We start from the raw sequence: 17,551 nt of genomic DNA on the forward strand, positions 1-17,551 counted from the left end.
ACAGACGTGTCGCACTGCAACACATGGGTGAGCTTGTAGATCCCAAAAGCCCAAAATATATACAGGACCGACATGGTTAATGTATGTTTTGCAATAATAATTAAAATCTACAAAGTTACTCGTAATGAAACTTTTCAAATAGGCCTACTCGTTAGTATTGAACGTTGGAAACACTGCAGTAAAGTAAGTACACGTTGTGAGTTGGCTTCATGTCACATTAAGTGATGGATGTGGCTGCAGATTTCTGTCTATTGAGCTGGCAAGAAAAAGGGGAACATCTTATTTATTTTTTGCAACCGGCACTGCACATTAGTTCAATCTTATCTGTTTCCCTCCGTCTGTCACATCGCCTCCAAACTTTACTCGGTCACAATCTTGTTCCGTCAGACTGATCTGAGTCAGCGTTTCTCTGCACAAGTTGCTGGATCTGTACCTGTAGCCAGGGGCGTCACAAGGGGGTGGGGGAGTGGGACTGAGTTACCAGGGTCCAAGGTGGAGGGGCCTTAATTATTTTATAATAAATACCGAGTGCCGCGCTGCAAGCTTGTAGATCTGCTATTTTTGAAAAGTCGTGAAAATGTGTGCAAATCTTTGAATGTATGTGCTTTTTAAGCTAACATTTGCAACTCAAATTTTGCTTCTGGGGGGATTCCTGGAACTAAATATTTTGAGATGGGGGTCCGTGGCCAAATACGTATCATTCTGGGGCTTTTTAAAGCAAGATTTTCACGATTTAAAACAAAAATAGCTTGCAGCATGGCGCTCGGTGCCACGATGTGAGCTACTGAGCTTGTATATATGTTTATCTATATCAATACTGTAGTTAAAGCACAACATGTGAGTGAATCCTTGTACCCAGGACCCAGAATTTGATGTGACACCCCTGCCTGTAGAGTTGTGGCACACTCAGTGAGCAGTGATGGAAGAGAGGCACTCCGATTTATTGCTTAAAAGCAACACAACGCCACAATAAAAGTCCTGCATGCATTCAAAGTCGTACTTTAAGTAGAATTTGAGGTAGCCTACCAAAGTATAACTACTCATTAATGTTCCATTTCACAATTGTATTATTTGATTGTAATTAGTAATGTTGCAGCTGGTAATGGTGTGGCTGATTTGAATGAATACTTGTAAATAACAGTTTGGGTCACAAACACATAATCCCTTTTGTCCAAGTTATTACATTTTTGAGCAGTGCTTACCTGGCGTCTGGCCTTGTGTGTATGTATGTATATATATGTATGTATGTATGTATGCATGTATATATGAGTGAGCACGGAGCTCCTTGTATGGAGATAACTAACGTCAGTGTCCGTATGAGTCCATTTGATATTTGTATGCGTGCATTGATGTTGATGTATCATGTTTGCTTATTGTGTTGATGTATTACCTGGACGGAAGGGTTAGGGTTAGGGTTAGTTATGGAGTTAACTAACGTCACAGACAGAAAGGCCCATACAAGGAGATATACATGTGAGTCGTGTTTGACGACACAAAGGTGAGATTTATTTCCAGATATTTCATTATACTAGAAGCTTGGGCCGCTACTCAGCCCTCCCTACTGTACGTCGCACGGCTGAACCGACTGATATGCCCATATATGGATATCCCTGTGTCTGTCAGTTCTTGTCCCCTTTATGCCTACATACTGTACTGTATGTATGGGCATGCTACTGATGTCATCAGTATATATATGCCCATATATGGACATGCTCCATTTTGTGCCCATATATGGAGCTGGGCGCTCTATTGGCCCTTGTGTCCATGACATCAGCTGTGGTGATGTGGGTCTCTGTGTACTTTCTATGACATTAGTCCCGGTAGTGCATACATACTGTAGGGACAAAGAGACTTAGGGACCTACACACAAAGTCAAATATAGGAGCGGTTTGCACCTCTCAAAAATAGTCAAACTAGCAGATCTACAAGCTCACAACAGCGTTTTACTTTGCCTTCCCTTCCTGGATACTGCTGCAGGCATACGTAACATGTTTTCACCACAGACCATTTGAAGGACCCGCACATATATTTTTTAAAGCGTTCTTTCTTTCTTTCTTTCTTTCTTTCTTTCTTTCTTCCTGGATAAACTTTATTTTGCCACGCTACTCCTCCCACAGTTTTGATGGCACACACTTGGGCCATATGTCAAATCTACCGGCTTCTTGGATTTTGCTAAGAGATATTGTATGTTGAATGTTGTATATAGTTTCATTTAGATTAATGTATTCATGAATTAATTTTTGCAACTGACTTGAAAGGGAAAATGCAGATCTCCAAATATGGAGATAACTCACATGATACATGTCTGACATAGACCACATGAAACTGACACAGCATGTGTGCTCTCCATATATGGGCAAAAATGGGACACGGATGGAATGGTTAGCACCGCTAAAATAGAGACAAGGACAGAAATATATAGATATTCATATATGGGCATGAAAGGGACAAATGGTAAGACGGAATACATTTCTCATCGGATTCCTCGTGTCTCGTGTCAGGGCAACCACACTTGTAATTTCCCAGAATTGCGTTTTATTTTTATAGTCCATCTGCAAACTTGTAGGTCTTCCCTAAATCTGCCCTAAACCCTTAAACTTCCATCTCCAGCCTTCCTCTTCAAGGCTCAAGGTTCAAATTTATTGTCAACAATACCAATTACAAGTAAAAGTAAAAGGCAAGTGCAATTCATTGTGCGCTAAAACCAGAGAAGCCACATTAAAAATAGTGTTAAGAGTTGTTGAAAAAAAACAAGCTGCTTAAATACGGTAGTCTATTAAGCTAAACTACCTAACAAGTGCAAAAGCTCAGGCGCAAACTGCAAAATTGTGCAAAATGCCAATACATGAGCCACAGACATGAACAAATAATCCGTTAAATGTTTGCTCATGACTCTGATAGCGGCCAAGAAGAAGGTAGTCCAAAGTCTTTGAGTGTGGCTGGCAAGGCTAAGGCTGGCAGGGCTCTTCTCCTCCCGTCTTGTGGTTCCATCATCAGCATCCTTCTCCCATTCATTGTACTTTACCCCTGGTCCGTCCTCTGCACATGTCCAAACCATGTCAGCCTTGCCACTCTTACAGTTGGTCTGATTAAAATAGAATACTTGTGTTTTCAAGCCGTGTCATTCCCTGCTTTCGTGTCTGCTGCCAGTGCTTCTCTAAGCAGTCTTTTCCTCTCCAGCGTTGTGTTTGCTCTCCTCCTCTTCTCGTGTTTCCTCTGCTCAGACTTGTGTTTCTTTTTTACAATCTCACTTTCTTCTCCTTTGCATAAGACGTCGAGTTTCTCCCTCATGATTTCCCGTGCTCGTTGTCGGTTTATGGCCACTGATCTCGTCTGATGACACTGTGTAGGTGGAGAAAAAAAGCCAAACACATGATTCAGTGAATTTGTGAAAATTTGTCATTTGTCTGAAAATGATGAAATCATTGGTCTACCACTGGTTCCCAAAGGGGATCTTGAGGGGCTGCAGGGGGTCCCCCAGCTAAATTATTGATATATTTAGGAATACCAAATGGACCCTTAGAGGTCTTTAACTCCGAGAGTGTAAACATGGAACCAAATGGACCGTTACGGGTTCATTTGGTTCCATCCATGTATCCTCTCAAGTTTTGGCAGCACTGTGCAGTGTGCAAGACAACATGCAAAAAGATGAAACAGACAGTAATCAACAACGTACCTTCACTACGGTGCCAGTGGGGAGGTATTTGAGCACCACGCAGTTGCTGGTCTTATTGGTGGCCTGACCGCCGGGGCCGGAACCTCGCACAAACTGCTCTAGAAGCTCGTCTTCATCCAGGACCGGGAGGTCCTTTACCAGGTCCTTTTTACCGGCCGCACAGATCCACCACCACGGTGTTCCAGTGCGTGGAGGCGGTCTGGAGAGGGCAGAGACACCGCTGGACGTTCCCCATGGAACTGTCCTTAATGGAGGCAGTCTGAAGAGGGAAGAGACACTGGACCTTCTCCATGGAACTGTCCTTAACACCACGCTGTGCATGATGCTGTTGATGAAGGGTAAAACAGAGGGCATTATTAGTATCGGCCCGCAATACGATCTGCGGTGGAAGAAGTAATCGGATTTTATGATGTATATGCAAAAGTAGCAATGCTGTAATATTATAATAATAATACAAAAGTATTGGCGTCAAAATGCAGTAGTATCAGTGAATATACAATTTTCTTTGAAAAGTACTGTGAAAATAGCCAATCTACAAGCTCACAAAGGGTTTTTGTGAGGTTTTAGATATATATTTTGTCTGTTTTCTAATAGCCAAAGTATCAAATCGGGCTTAAGTATTTAATGTATATACTTATTAATAATCCTAATCAGCAAAGTAACTAAGCCATGGTGGAGTAAAAAGTGCAATATGTGCCTCTGAGTAACTATGTGAAATACCCAAGTAAAGTTGAAAGCAACTCAAAATCATGTACAAAAATACCTTGAGTTACTTTCTAGCACTGTTATCAGACTATATCCCCAAAGGTACGACGTAAAGCTGGGATAACGAGCCGGTGACGATGAGACCCCAAACAAGACTAAATGAGAACATCACTCATTTAGCGTTCCCACTATAAGGTTGGATGCAGTCTCTCACTGACACTAAGGTTGTTTATATCCGGCGCTGACACTCTGGTCATTACGATGAGGTCACCCTCAGTTATCCATGCCCAAACAAGGAAATCCAGATCAGGCTGTGCCCTATAAGGAATCCATGATATGAAACCGTATAACCAAATAAACAGTTTGACTTTGGTACAAAAAGACAACTTTAAAATGATCACATCACTGTGATGTCAGAGCACTCAATGTGATGTCAGAGGACTGATCAATTAAAATTGACCAAGTCACTGTGATGTCAGAGCACTGACCAATCAGAATCAGAGTCCAGACCACTGGCTTTATATAGTACATTCTCTCCAAACATTATAAAAGAAACTCCTATATATGGTGTTAACCTGTTCAAATAAAGACATACAGTATATACAGTATGTTCTGTGTGTCTTTAACTCCAACTGCGTAATGGATCCAAAATATCTGATCCGATTCGTCTGTTGAAGCAGTTGACACAGCATCAAAGATGGCAGTGACCTCAACGGGGCGCGTTTTGAAACCATTTCAAAACGTTTTTAGGATCTCCTTCTCAGCGACATCAGCTCAACACTCTTCTGGAGGCTTGACCAAACACCATTCCTATCTAAACGGGCAAACCTCTTCATTCATCTCCCCGGCTTGGCACTGTCACATGGGCGCTGTCAGCCAACGCAGGCCGCTGCACGCAACCGTCAACCGCAGGGGAATGGAGGAGTTCTTTGACTCGCCTGCGAACTGGGGCGAGACCACGGTCAAGTCAGGCGCACCGTGGGACGCCAAACAACTGAGGACGAAAAGCAACGAAGACTTGCATAAACTCTGGTATGTACTCTTGAAAGAAAAGAACATGCTGCTCACCCTTGAGCAGGAGTCAAAAAGGCAGCAGGTCTCGATGCCCAGCCCAGAACGATTAAAAAAGATCGAGCGGTCAATGGCTAGGCTGGAGTCCGTGGTGATGGAGAGAGAGACTGCCCTGCGCTCGCTACAGACGGGCCAGGAGAAAGCCCAGCCGGGAGCCTGGAGGAGGGATGTATTCGGACGGGTCAACTGGTACACATTCAGAGGGTATCCCGTTCCTTGGTACATGAACAGAGGACACAATAAGAAGAGATTCTTCACACCATGTTTTGTTGAGCCGCACGTACGGCTCCGTGTAGAGAAACATCTCCGGGCGAGGGCCAGGAAGCTCAGTCACGAGAGGAAAGAGCTGGCTCTACTCGAGAGAAAGTTTCCTCACATGAAGGTTTCTTCATGCGAGCGATATACATGAATTGGACATTTTTGAGCGGTGGTTAACTTCTCCATAGAGTGGCTGTGCGCGTGTCTGTAGCCTTTTTCCTCAGCGTTTTGCCATAGCAAAATGTGTGTACGTAGCATCATGATGTCATATGTCTTATGTCTGTAGCCTTTTTCCTCAGCGTTTTGCCATAGCAAAACGTGTGTGTGTAGCATAGCCAGTACATCCTAGACTCAAATCCTAGTCTACGCAAGCACGACCACCGCTCACTTCACATTGGGTGTGATTTTTATATTTACTACTCAAGTGGGCCCAGGCGGCAAGGTCGCTCCAATGAATGATTTTTTCGATGACATAAATAAATAAATAGGACCCCAATATAAACATGCCACAGGCTTTCTTGGAAAATCATATTAGATGTCCCTGTATTGTACTGTACTTCCCTGTACTTGTCTTTGCAATTTACAATTTACAATTTAAGCATTTAGCAGACAGTCCAAATCCAGAACGACTTAAGCAAGGTAATACATCAGTACATCCAATGCAAAATGATTATTCTATCATTATTTCACGCTCTTTGTGGTCATTTATTGCGACCGTAAGGTCGCAGTTTAGTATCAAAACCTCCACCGGCCGTCCGTCACGTCACACGTCACACCTTTGCCCTGCTCATATCTGGGCTCGTTTGTGTATTGTATGACATCACGCCACATCATCGGCTGAGGACTGTGGATGTCATCATATCTCCATATATGGAGACATAAGTTGCTCATGCCCAAATATGGGCTGGTGAGGTCAGACTTAGTGTGATGCGTAGGTTATCTCCATATATGGAGATTCAACTTCAATGAGTAACCATGGCAAACTGTCAACTGCCAAAACAAACTTTTGGCCTATTTGTGGAGATATCTCCCGATTAGGGAGTCTTACTGGTGAATAGAAACATATATATGAAGCTTAATCTTTTTTATAAAATATTTTCGAAACATTATTTTTATTTTAGAGTCCGTTTTTCAAGAAAACGTTGACTATAGCTCCTTTAAGTAATGCCCAGAATTCAAACCCAGGTCTCCCGTGTGAAAGTTTAACATCTTAACCATCAGACCAAAGGAATATACCTATGGACTGGGGAGATACTTGACTTTCACGCTGGAGACCCGGGTTCGAGGTGGTCAAAAGAGTGTAGCAGAGAGACTCACTGCCTCAGCCTGATGGCCCCAAAAGTCTAGTATCTCCCCCAGGACCAAAGGGATGTCTAGTGGTTAAGATGTTGTACTTTCACACCTGAGACCCAGGTTTGAATCCCGGGCGTTATTACTGACAAGTTCTGTTCAGTTGCTTACTATCAACACTTGAACCTCATAGTATTTCAAATCCAAATAGCTGGAGTAGAGAATTAAGACTGTCCAAAAACTGTAAGTAGCTGTTGCACATGTCTGTATCATGCCTATTTATGGATATCGCTTTCTGCCCATTACTTTAATATTCATAATGATTTGATTTGGAGAAAACCCAGTTACAAATGGACTTGGACAAAAGACAGATAAAATAAAAGTTGACTCCAAGTAGGTTAGTCAAAAGACAGTTGTTCATATTTATTAGAGTTGATTAATCAAAGTCAGGCTGACTTTTTTCCTTGAATGTAAAAAAAAGAAGGTAAAACAAAGAATGATTTGCCACATGTCCATTTTGCTCTGGAATACACACCTTCAAACTGTCCCCGATACTGCCACACAGAGCTAGCAAAAGTGAGTTGATAAAAAAAAAGCATATCTCCTTGTATAGGCCGTTCTGTCCGTGCCATCAGTTATTTTAGTACAGATCTCCAAAAACGGAGATCTTTGCTCAATTCTTTGGCTAATACACACAAAGTGAAATGTAGGAGTGGTTTGCCCCGCTCAAAAAGACATGTCCAAGTGAAAAAAATCTAGTTTAAAACACATGGTTTTAATACAAAACCCCATCATAATTGTTTGTACGGTTGGTCACGGAAAATGTGGACAGAGAAGTTGTGCTCATTTGGTTTGGATTGGCTGGGGTTCAAGACAATTCTTCTTTGGGCAACCAAACTGTGATCAGTATTCTACCACTATTCACTGGGAAGGGTGATACTACTTTTGTTTCTGGGCCTCCTGGTCACCGTAGCTAGAGCCGGTGTTCTTCACCTCTGTGACGCCGATCAGGCAGCGGGTCCCTACGTAGGCCACGGCGAGGAAGAGCACGAAGCCGATGATGAGGAGGGGCGAGCCACTGACGGCCACGCCACTGGCAAAGTTGATGAGCGGCGACAGCACCAGGGTCGCCCAGAACAGGAAGTTGAGGGCCGTCCATGGCCGGCGGGCCGGGATAACGGTGGGTCCTGGGAAGGAGCCCTCCTTCTGGTAGTGCTCCTGTAGTGCGTCCTTCTCCTGGTAGAGCTTGTGGAGCCAGCCGGCGCACTCCTTCTCCCCGTCCGGGATCTCCTCCACGGGGAAGCGCCTCACGCTCATGTCGGCCTTGTACTTCTTTCCCTGGAAGATGCCCAGCAGGGTGGGCGTTTGCTTGTCTTTGAAGCTGAGCGTCACGTCGTAGACGGCGCTCACCGTGCCCCTGAGGCACTGCAGTGTGGTGGTGAAGCCCTTGGTGCGGGGCAGCAGGTGGTACTTGAGCTTGGGCAGACCTTTGCTCTCCGCCACCTGCATGCTGATCTCGTGCTTCTTCTCTGTGAAGCGAGTGCCCTCGCAGTACAGCAGGAACCACATGAACTCGGGGTAGTCCTTGAGTCGCTCCAGGCCTCCGATGACCGTCTCTCTGTCCTCCTCCCACTTCCTCTTGCAGAAGACGATCTCCAGGAAATACCAGGTCCAGCCGACCAGGGGAACCTTTAGCAGCTCGTGTTTGGCCAGCACCTTGGAGCTCCCCAGGACGCCGTATCTCTCGCTGATGGTCCAGCCGCAGAGGGAGTCTATCTCGAAGCTGTGGTTGAGGATGACGACGGCGTGCTCCTTGCCAAATTTGTCCACTGTGGCTTGGTCGGTGTAGAGTGTGCATTCCGTGCCCGACCACCACTCCAGCAGCATCACAAGCTGGCTCCAGAGGGAGTAGGCGAGCCGGCAGTTGATCCTGCGGTAGAGCTGCTTGTTGACGGGCCACAGGGCGCAGGTGCACAGCTGGACGAGGTTGATGACGAGGCCGCTCACCACGATCACAAAGCCGATCAGCAGCTGCGGGAAGAGCAGGCTCTTCAGGTAGGCTAGTGGCTGCATGGATGGAGGGGCCTGTGGAGAATGCTCCTCTCCACAGACTCTGCGACCAACTGCGGTCGGCGACCACAGAGGCCCTTTACAAGCCTCTGCGTCCCTTGTATGCCTGTATATGGAGATACCTGATGTCGTCATTATGGTGTCATAGCTGTCGCTCGGGACGTTCACACAGAGATTATGATTCTTCAGCATTCTTCATATATGGAGATCTATCGCCATACTACAGTTTTGGATAATAGACATCCAAGTCTCCCGGAAGTTGCAGGAGGCTCCCGAAAATAAGCGTTGCTACCGGACACCCGCGAGTAACACTAAAACTCCCGGAAATCTCGGCCTCTCCCACAAATGCCTGCCATATCCGGCGTGATCCGGTCTAGAAACCGAAACACGCGCACATGGGACCTCTTGCAAATGCGGATCTCCAAGTTGGGATGAAACATGAAACAAAATCCTTTATAGTTATTCACATTTGAATCTTTTTAAGTTATTGATATCCATGTCAGTTAATAAAAGGTGCCCCAGTCCAGCTCCTGCATAGCTCTGTGGCTCTCTCAGTATAATCTCCAGATCTCCGCAGTGTTTATACTGGGGTTCAGGTGGCTCTATCCAACTGCATTGAGGTAGTTTGCTGAGGCCACTGGAAGGGTTGACAACTGTGTTGTTGAAGACATCAATGAGATGGGATGGACAAGGCAAGGGTCTCTCTTCACACACAACTAATTAATGCCTTAGCAATGTAGCCATAGTCTAGCTGGATTTCTCTCTCAATCATCGTGTCCTGCATGCCAGAGAAGCTGTTTCCTATGATGGTCAACTGAGGCAGCGTTTCTTTACTCCAGTTCTTCCATAGCAGGTTGTTGTAAAGAGCTTTCCCACAATGCATCAGGTAGAAGAGGGTGGGCTGAGTTGCCAACCGCTTCCCCTCCTCATTCTCTGTGATTACGGTTAAACCTAGATCTCTTATGACATTCCTCTCCCCTGAGGAGAACACAGGATCATAGACACAGCAGTCCTTTAATGGTATCTGGAGGATGTCAAGAAATAGTATCAACATCGCAAGCTGATATCGAGTTGACACACAGGATGAGAAGGATCCCAGACCATAACACACACAGTGTTGTTCTAAATGAGTTCTGCCATCAGGCGTCTCAATGGACAGAGTCTTTCCTGTCGTTTAAGGTCTGGGGTGTTCTGTTAGTCCTGCCATTGTCAGCTGTTCTTTCCATTCCTTCCAAAATTGCTCACATCTCAGATCAGACATTGTTTCTCTTATCCGTTGTATGATTTTGCCCCTTTACGACGCCGTGCCACCTGCCACTCCTCTCCCGTGTCTGACATATTCAAAAGCATAAATACTGTCAAATCATAAAGTCACATATCATCTGATTTAAGACAGCAAATTTCAAAAGTTAAATCTATAAGGGTAGTTTTCACCATATAGCCTATGTACGGTATGCGGTTTTGCACTGGGACTGTTGAGTAACTCACGTTTTGTGAGTGGCATGGCATGCCAATTTATAGGAATATATGGAGACTTTGCTGTCCAGAGCCACACGGTATATACCCATATACAGGCATGCCCATATATTCCATTCCATTTCATAGCACAGGTGCTGGAGCTGGGTCCAGGGTTCCAGATCGAAGAGAAGGAAATGACAGCGCTCAATGTGTTTCAGGAAGGAGATGCCAAGGATCAAATCACGGTTGTTTCGCATTTAATCAGGTTCTTTCAAGGCTGCAAGAGAGAAACCTGGGTTCTCTGGGGAGAAACGGGTCTCTGCATATGGAGCAGATAACGCCAGCGTTAATTATGGGGTACAGATATCGGCCTATAAAAAGTTAAAAGACGAGAATGGTAAATCAGCCTATACAAAGTTAAAAGACGAGAATGGTGCATTCATTAAAGCCAATCCATTGCCCACATTCTGCATAATTGTGGGAGGAATTCAGGTGACAAGCTTAACGTGGATGTTGAGAGTGTAGTCACGGAAATATACAGCCACTTTTCAATATCTGCAAAACGAGTCCAAGAATTGAAAGACATTTTTGATTTTGTGGATGATGAATATACATGACACTTAACCGGCACATACCAACACGGTGGCTCAGTTTATGGACAGCTTTTTGTCTCTGGGTGAAGAGAACTGCCCATCAGCTCTATGGAAGTTGTTTCGTGATGACGAGGATGGCGAGGGAGTGCCATGTAAACTCCAGGCATACATTGCGTTTTTGAAGAATAGCCTAAAACTGCTATGATGCTGTGCTTGACAGAAAACTGTCTGTGAGGTTTTCGATCTCATGACGAATCTAAAGCTGAAACTTTAACAACAATTAAAGGATTGTTTCTTTGGATTTGAGACAAGCACTCTCCTGCATAGAGTCTTCATGAAGACCCGCAGGGGTTGAAACGTTGTATCTAATAAAATATTTGCTGGAGCTCTGGAATATATGATGCAAACATACTGAATTATAGAATACAAATTAAGAAATACATGTGTGGTTTTCCCAATCCTTTTCGCAGAGAGAGGCTTTTTGAAGAATTGATATTTCTTCTCTGCTCTACGCTGGTAAAGATATGGAGGACAAATTTGTGTAAATTTGGTAGGACTATCATGTCTTTTGATTGACAATACGGGAAAAAATAGTTCACAATGACTGCAGTGCACAGCTAGCTGCCTGTTGATGATTTAGAGGCAGAGACAATTCAAACACAGCAACCAAATTCGGCCCCAGAACTAACACCGGATCAGGTCAAGGCTATGCCCAAATATATACACACAAGAAAATACCCCCCTACTTGAATTGCCAAAGAATTTAAGGTGTATGGAGACAGAATTAAAAATTCCTCCCAAGTTTGTGCCAAACGAAATCTACTGCCCATACTGTCCTTCACCAAAGCCCCTACAAAATGAGCCAGTGGAAATCACAAAGGCCACAGTGTTCGGTCTACAGGGACGGACAGAAGGTAAGTTAAACTTCTTTTTTTTTTTAACGATGGCCACTGATTGTTTGGGCCTCATTTGATTTCACACGATTATGGAGATAGAATAAATCACTCAAATGTAGTTATTGTGTATTGTCCTACTTTTTACATTTCATTATTGTTTTGTGATACTTACAGGTGTACCGGTATACCATAAGATGTGTTCGGAAATCCGACCCAAATATATACAGCACAAAATGCAGGCACCAGCAAAGCTAATAATTGTCAATTACCGGTAAGTCATAAAGTAAAATAACAGCATCGCTATCAAAATCATATATGTACTGTCAAACTCTGAACGTAGAAATGCAACTAATCCTACAACGTTCTTCTGGGATTGAAACCAAATTATCAATTTACACCATAAAGTAACTCCTGCTACAATGTCTAGCCGTCTCTCCCTCCAATGGGTGCTGAGTAACTCCTGCTACAATTTCTAGCCTTCTCTCCCTCCAATGGGTGCTGAATGGTCATCCCCTTTGGCCTTAATGCTCTTATGCAGTGGGCATTTCTCTATCTGAGAGGATCCAAATATATACAGCAAACATTAATTGTATTCTTAACTGCTGCCCTGCAGGACATTACACAACCAAATTCACCAACACATACTACAGCATTGCTGGTTGATCATCTTGCGTCAGTTCCTTTACAGAGACTTGCAAAACCAACATTTTTTAGTTTTTCTTTTTGACAGATGCATTGTTTCTTAGTCGACTAGGACCTGTAGCAGAAGTCTTCATCCTAACAAGCCATAGCCTTGTGTTTCTTGGGCATCTGAATAGTTTTTTGGACAGATGCTCATTAAGCGTTCTGAAAACTATTCATTCGTTAAATATTTTTGTGTGAAAAGCTCTTTGCTGATGTCCAATCAATTAAAATAACACGTTGTTGAATTACACAGCATGGCATTGTAAAATGTTGAGGTTTCAAAACGTTCTTGTAACATAAAAAACGCATGAAAGAGCATTACTTGCTGTTGATTCAGTAGTAGAGGGAACCATAGAAGTGATAGAGGAGAACGAGGTGAGCGGAGGGGAGGAGAAAAAGAAGAAAAATAAAACCCTGCACACAGCTTCACATTACGGTAGTCAACAAAGTAATGGCTACGTTAATTTTCAGAGAGCCCTTTTTTTCGGGGTTGCTCTGGCTTTGGCACACTGACATTTCTGATGCCACCAGCAGCAACAGGAGCTGATGGCCACCTCACAGCTGCAGAACATCTGGACGTCAACAAGGCTGATCTATTCTTAACGTACGTGTGTGTGTGTGTGTGTGTGTGTGTGTGTGTGTGTGTGTGTGTGTGTGTGTGTGTGTGTGTGTGCGTGTGTGTGTGTGTGTGTGTGTGTGTGTAAAAACAAAAAAATCAAACCTCGGTTCGAAGTGAAGCGGTGAACTTTTATTCTATGTGTTCTAGAGTTATGAACTCTGTGATCTATACATTCTTTATATTCTGAATGAATTAATGATTTTATCTGGAGGGCCGAATTGTCCTGTTCATTCTGAACTGAAATGGCCATATATGGACATGGGACACACATTTTGCTTTTTGAAAAAGCCTATTCATTCTGGACTGATATTCTGGTCGTACGGGACAGAAAAAACCTGTTCATTCTGGACTGGAGTGACCATATATGGACATGAGGTGACATACATTTTGTTTTTGAAAAGGCCTGTTCATTCTGGACTGAGATGACCATATATGGACATGAAACACACATTTTGTTTTTGAAAAAACCTGTTCATTCTGGACTGAAATGACCATATATGGGCGTGGGACACACAAAGCCACTCATTGGAAGCGGTTTTCACCACTTCAAAAAGGATGCCTTGAGGCATGTCACACTTGCAAATATCACTATATCTGTCAGTCCTTGTCCCTATTCGAGCGATGCTAGCCATTCCGTCCTTGTCCCTTTCATGCCCATATATGGAGATCCATGATGTCATCAATAATAAGCCCATATTCCTGTATTGCCCATAATGTATATGGACATACTGGGTCAGTCTCACGTGGTCTATGATGTCAGTCATCTCCATATTTGGGAAAATGTTTTACAGTCGGACAAGTAATATATAGTCTGGTTGCCCCTGCAGGGCAACAACATTAATAATATAATAACATAATTCAGGACCACTGTGGCGTGTTGCTCTTCAGCCAGCATGTATGTAAAACGTTTGAATATTAATATCACACGAGAGCAGGAGACACTTCTACACTGTTGATCCTCAGTACGGTCTGGGGCTGGACCGCCCATGTCCTCCTCTCGTGTCTCTTGCGTTTCCTGAACCGCTGCAGGACTTTGGGCCACGACTCTGTCTTCTCCACCACGGTGGCTTCCACCCGGACCAGGTCGAGCCCCAGCAGAGGCCTGCCGATCAGCGTGAAGTCCTCTCCCCCGACCATCAGCACCTTCTCCAGGCGGATCCTGTCTCCGCACCGGGCCTCCTCATCCAGGTGGTTCTCCACCAGGATCAGGTCCTCGCCGGTCACCTTCCACTGCCGGCCGGAGAACTGGACCACGGCGAGCAGTCTGTCGTGGCGCTGTCCGGAGAGCAGACCGTTGACCTCCAGGACCACGGCGGCGTGCCGCCGGCGCTGCTCCTCAGGGTGGACGGGCTGCTGCGGCTCTGGCCAGGGAGGTCTGGAGAGAGACGTATGTGGGGAAACAACACCACCTGCTGGCAGCTGGGCGACAACGCGAGAACTCTGTTGCCGGGTGAGGACAAGGGTTGGAAACACGACACCGTGGTTGAGCTTTAATGTTCTGAACATGTGAACAGCACAGCTCCTCAAAGCCACCGCCATCCTGGTGTGGCCACCTACGACAACCCTGAGATTAAACTTGAAACCTAATCTGGTTATTAGATTATTTTACCCGTTTGGTCCGTTGATATGTCATCACACGTCATAGATAGATAGGCGTGCGTGATGACATCATGATGCATCAGCCCAAGAGTGGGGCCAAAACGTAGCAAAAAAAGTGTGGTTGCCGTGACGAAAGTCACACTTGCAAATGAATTCCGTCTTACCGTTTGAATTTTCCCCAAAAGGCCTATTCACTAATAAATTAATGGTCATATATGGAAATATCTGTTTCAGTCCCTTGTACCTTTTATGCCCATATATGGAGATCCCTGATGTCATCAATATTAAGCCCATATCTTGGAACGTGCATACCGTATCTCCTTAAGATAGAGGTAAGGGCCATTCTGTCCGTGATCTCAGTTACTTTATTTGTATGAGCACGGATCTCCATACATGGGGATCCGTGCAATTTATTTTGGCTAATATCAGATTTTTCAGTTGTAGTGAAAACACAGTTAATCTCACTGGAAGGGTTTTGTTAGTTCACTGTGTCTTGGTGAGACACAGCCATCGCTGTGGCACTTCATGGCTAGTCCTCTGCTCAACCGAGTCGTCATAGGGAATATGCCAAGTGTTATCTCCAGACTGTAGTATGGTGTCATAACCAGGGATACTCTGGAAGCGAACCCTCCTGTTGGGTGCGATCATTCCGCGCACCACCAGCTGATGTCCTCTCTGCCATTTGAAGAAGAGGCGTCTGGAGCCTCCGTCCGGCAGGCTTGCCTTGTGGTCCCTCATCAGGTCGCGACTCACGAACCGACAGTGGTTCCCGGAGTGCAACGCGGCATACAGGAGGAAGGGGTCGTCCTCTGAAACGTTGTCCGTGAAGAAGCAGTGTGCCTTCTCCTGGACGAGTCTCATGCTCTGCTGGTCCCAGGACCGGGAGGGCCGAAGCATGTGTCTCCTGCCCAGCACCAAAACAACCTGACCCTGATGCTTCAACTCAGACACCACCGCCAACAACGTCTCCGCGAGCTTACCATTGCGCGCGATATTGGCCACGTTCAGTCCGTCCACGACCACGTCAAACGCCGGCCTCTGCTTCACAAATTCCTCGAACGTGTTTAATTCCTCAGGCGTGGTCTTCTTGAAGACGTCTCTTCCTCGGATGACGCTGGTCATCACCGCGTCTTTCAGTTGTTGGTACTCCTCAGCAGTGAGTTGAATGGACTCTAACAAAGACCCACAACATCTGCACGCGCCCTGGGGCGTGGCGGTGGTCCAACCTGCTTTCCAGTTCTGTCCCGGAATAGTTTCGAACCAGGTTTTGATGGTGCCGGCTAGTCTCTGCTGCGGATACACCTGGTTGTTTCTCATGTTGTGCAGAATGCCCAGAAGCCTCTCCTGATGCTCAGACTGGGAGACTCTCCCTTGTCGCTCACTCTCTTCCTGTTCTGCCTCGCTCTGTCCTCCCCTGAACAGCACTTCCCAGGTCTCCTGGTCTGGGCTGAGGCCCTTCTCGGTAAGCTCGTCGTAGAGTGCCCAGGCCGTTGCTGAATCGCCGTGTATAATGGCTCCGGCGATGATTTTACCATAGTTGCGAGGCGAGGGGAGGGAGACCTTGTTGATATCATGCAGGATGCCGAGGGCCTCCCTCCACCTATCTGTCCGGCTGAAGGACTGGATGAGCAGGCTGCAAGCCCCTGTCTCCAGCAGTGGGAAACGTGCATGCATGATCTCGTACATGTCCGCCGCCTCGCCGTCATGGCCGCCCTTCACGCACATCGTCAGGTAATGCAGCAACAGCTCGTAGGACAGTGTCCCGGTCTCTGTGGCGACGAATGACAGCAGGGACTTGGCGATATCCGGCTCTGCTCCGGACTTGTGCAGTGATGCCATCATGTGAACGTCAAAGCGCTTTGGATTGCGTGATGCCTCTTTCATCTGCCTCCACTCAGCCACAGACAGAGGGCGCTCAGGAGGCTCGTCCTCCCTTGCTTGGCTACGTCTCCCGACAGCCTCCTGGTCCTCCCTCTGCTCATCACTCAGGGACGCCAGGGCTTCTTTTCTCCTCAGCATCTCTGCTGTCCTCTTTGCCGTACCAGCAGCAAACACAGAATTGGGGAAGGAAGCACTCCGCTCCAGCCTGGGGCTGTCAGGCCCACCAGCCCCTCCATTGCTGCACAGAGCTCGTGTTATAGACAGGGACGCTACCGCCATGTTTAAGGTGTAGAAACCCGAGCTTCCTTTTTGGAGGAGAGGGTTTGCAAGCTGCAGGCATATCTTTGCTTTATAAATCAGGGTGGAGGCCATCATTTGTTGCAGTATTATCCTGTGATAACTGAGAGCACTAACTTATTAACTTAATTGTTTGCATATTGCCATGTCAAATGTCTGATACAGTAATAATGACAATAACAATAATGTATGTTTACAAAAATAACACTAAAGAAGAGTAAAGTACATAATAAATGCTTAATAAATAAACGAAATAATCTGCTGCTACATGCCAGAATGCAAAACTATTCTCCTGCTATTGACAGCAAGAGTCAGCCCTTAAATAAGACTGACCTATCACTTTATAGATTCAAGTTGACCACTTAATTTAGCTGTATTTCCAACCAAACTTCAGGGACACACGCTGGATCACATCACTTCAGTCGCATGCCTTCATCCATCACTTATTTTCACT

At 45.5% G+C, this 17,551-nt stretch overlaps 5 protein-coding genes and 1 pseudogene across 6 annotated transcripts; 1 reads left to right on the forward strand and 5 right to left on the reverse strand.

The window, feature by feature from the left end:
* Window positions 1-3,111: 3,111 nt before the first annotated feature.
* mtrfr (mitochondrial translation release factor in rescue) lies at window positions 3,112-4,030 on the reverse strand (the record flags this gene model as incomplete). The annotated part of the gene is made up of 2 exons (XM_080726724.1): window positions 3,112-3,342; window positions 3,677-4,030. The coding sequence occupies 2 exons, from the start codon at window positions 4,028-4,030 to the stop codon at window positions 3,112-3,114; spliced, it is 585 nt and encodes a 194-aa protein (XP_080582850.1).
* A 1,048-nt stretch (window positions 4,031-5,078) lies between these two features.
* On the forward strand, window positions 5,079-5,861 carry LOC308285844 (large ribosomal subunit protein uL29m-like; the record flags this gene model as incomplete). Its single annotated transcript, XM_080726733.1, has 1 exon — window positions 5,079-5,861. The coding sequence occupies one exon, from the start codon at window positions 5,079-5,081 to the stop codon at window positions 5,859-5,861; it is 783 nt and encodes a 260-aa protein (XP_080582859.1).
* A 2,078-nt stretch (window positions 5,862-7,939) lies between these two features.
* LOC308282093 (1-acyl-sn-glycerol-3-phosphate acyltransferase gamma-like) lies at window positions 7,940-9,073 on the reverse strand (the record flags this gene model as incomplete). The annotated part of the gene is made up of 1 exon (XM_080722437.1): window positions 7,940-9,073. The coding sequence occupies one exon, from the start codon at window positions 9,071-9,073 to the stop codon at window positions 7,940-7,942; it is 1,134 nt and encodes a 377-aa protein (XP_080578563.1).
* Window positions 9,074-9,529: 456 nt separating this feature from the next.
* LOC308285856 (SRR1-like protein) lies at window positions 9,530-10,408 on the reverse strand (annotated as a pseudogene). The gene is made up of 2 exons: window positions 10,369-10,408; window positions 9,530-10,237 (listed from the first exon to the last, which is right to left on the reverse strand). The product of its transcript is annotated as an SRR1-like protein (transcript).
* Window positions 10,409-14,241: 3,833 nt separating this feature from the next.
* On the reverse strand, window positions 14,242-14,859 carry LOC308285866 (large ribosomal subunit protein bL21m-like; the record flags this gene model as incomplete). Its single annotated transcript, XM_080726753.1, has 1 exon — window positions 14,242-14,859. One exon carries the CDS (start codon window positions 14,857-14,859, stop codon window positions 14,242-14,244), a length of 618 nt encoding a protein of 205 aa, XP_080582879.1.
* Window positions 14,860-15,402: 543 nt separating this feature from the next.
* LOC308285876 (mitochondrial ribonuclease P catalytic subunit-like) lies at window positions 15,403-17,079 on the reverse strand (the record flags this gene model as incomplete). Its single annotated transcript, XM_080726764.1, has 1 exon — window positions 15,403-17,079. One exon carries the CDS (start codon window positions 17,077-17,079, stop codon window positions 15,403-15,405), a length of 1,677 nt encoding a protein of 558 aa, XP_080582890.1.
* Between the last annotated feature and the right edge of the window lie 472 nt (window positions 17,080-17,551).

The sequence above is a fragment of the Nannobrachium achirus genome, assembly GCF_963921795.1.
Source record: "Nannobrachium achirus genome assembly, chromosome: 1".
NCBI lineage: Eukaryota > Metazoa > Chordata > Actinopteri > Myctophiformes > Myctophidae > Nannobrachium > Nannobrachium achirus.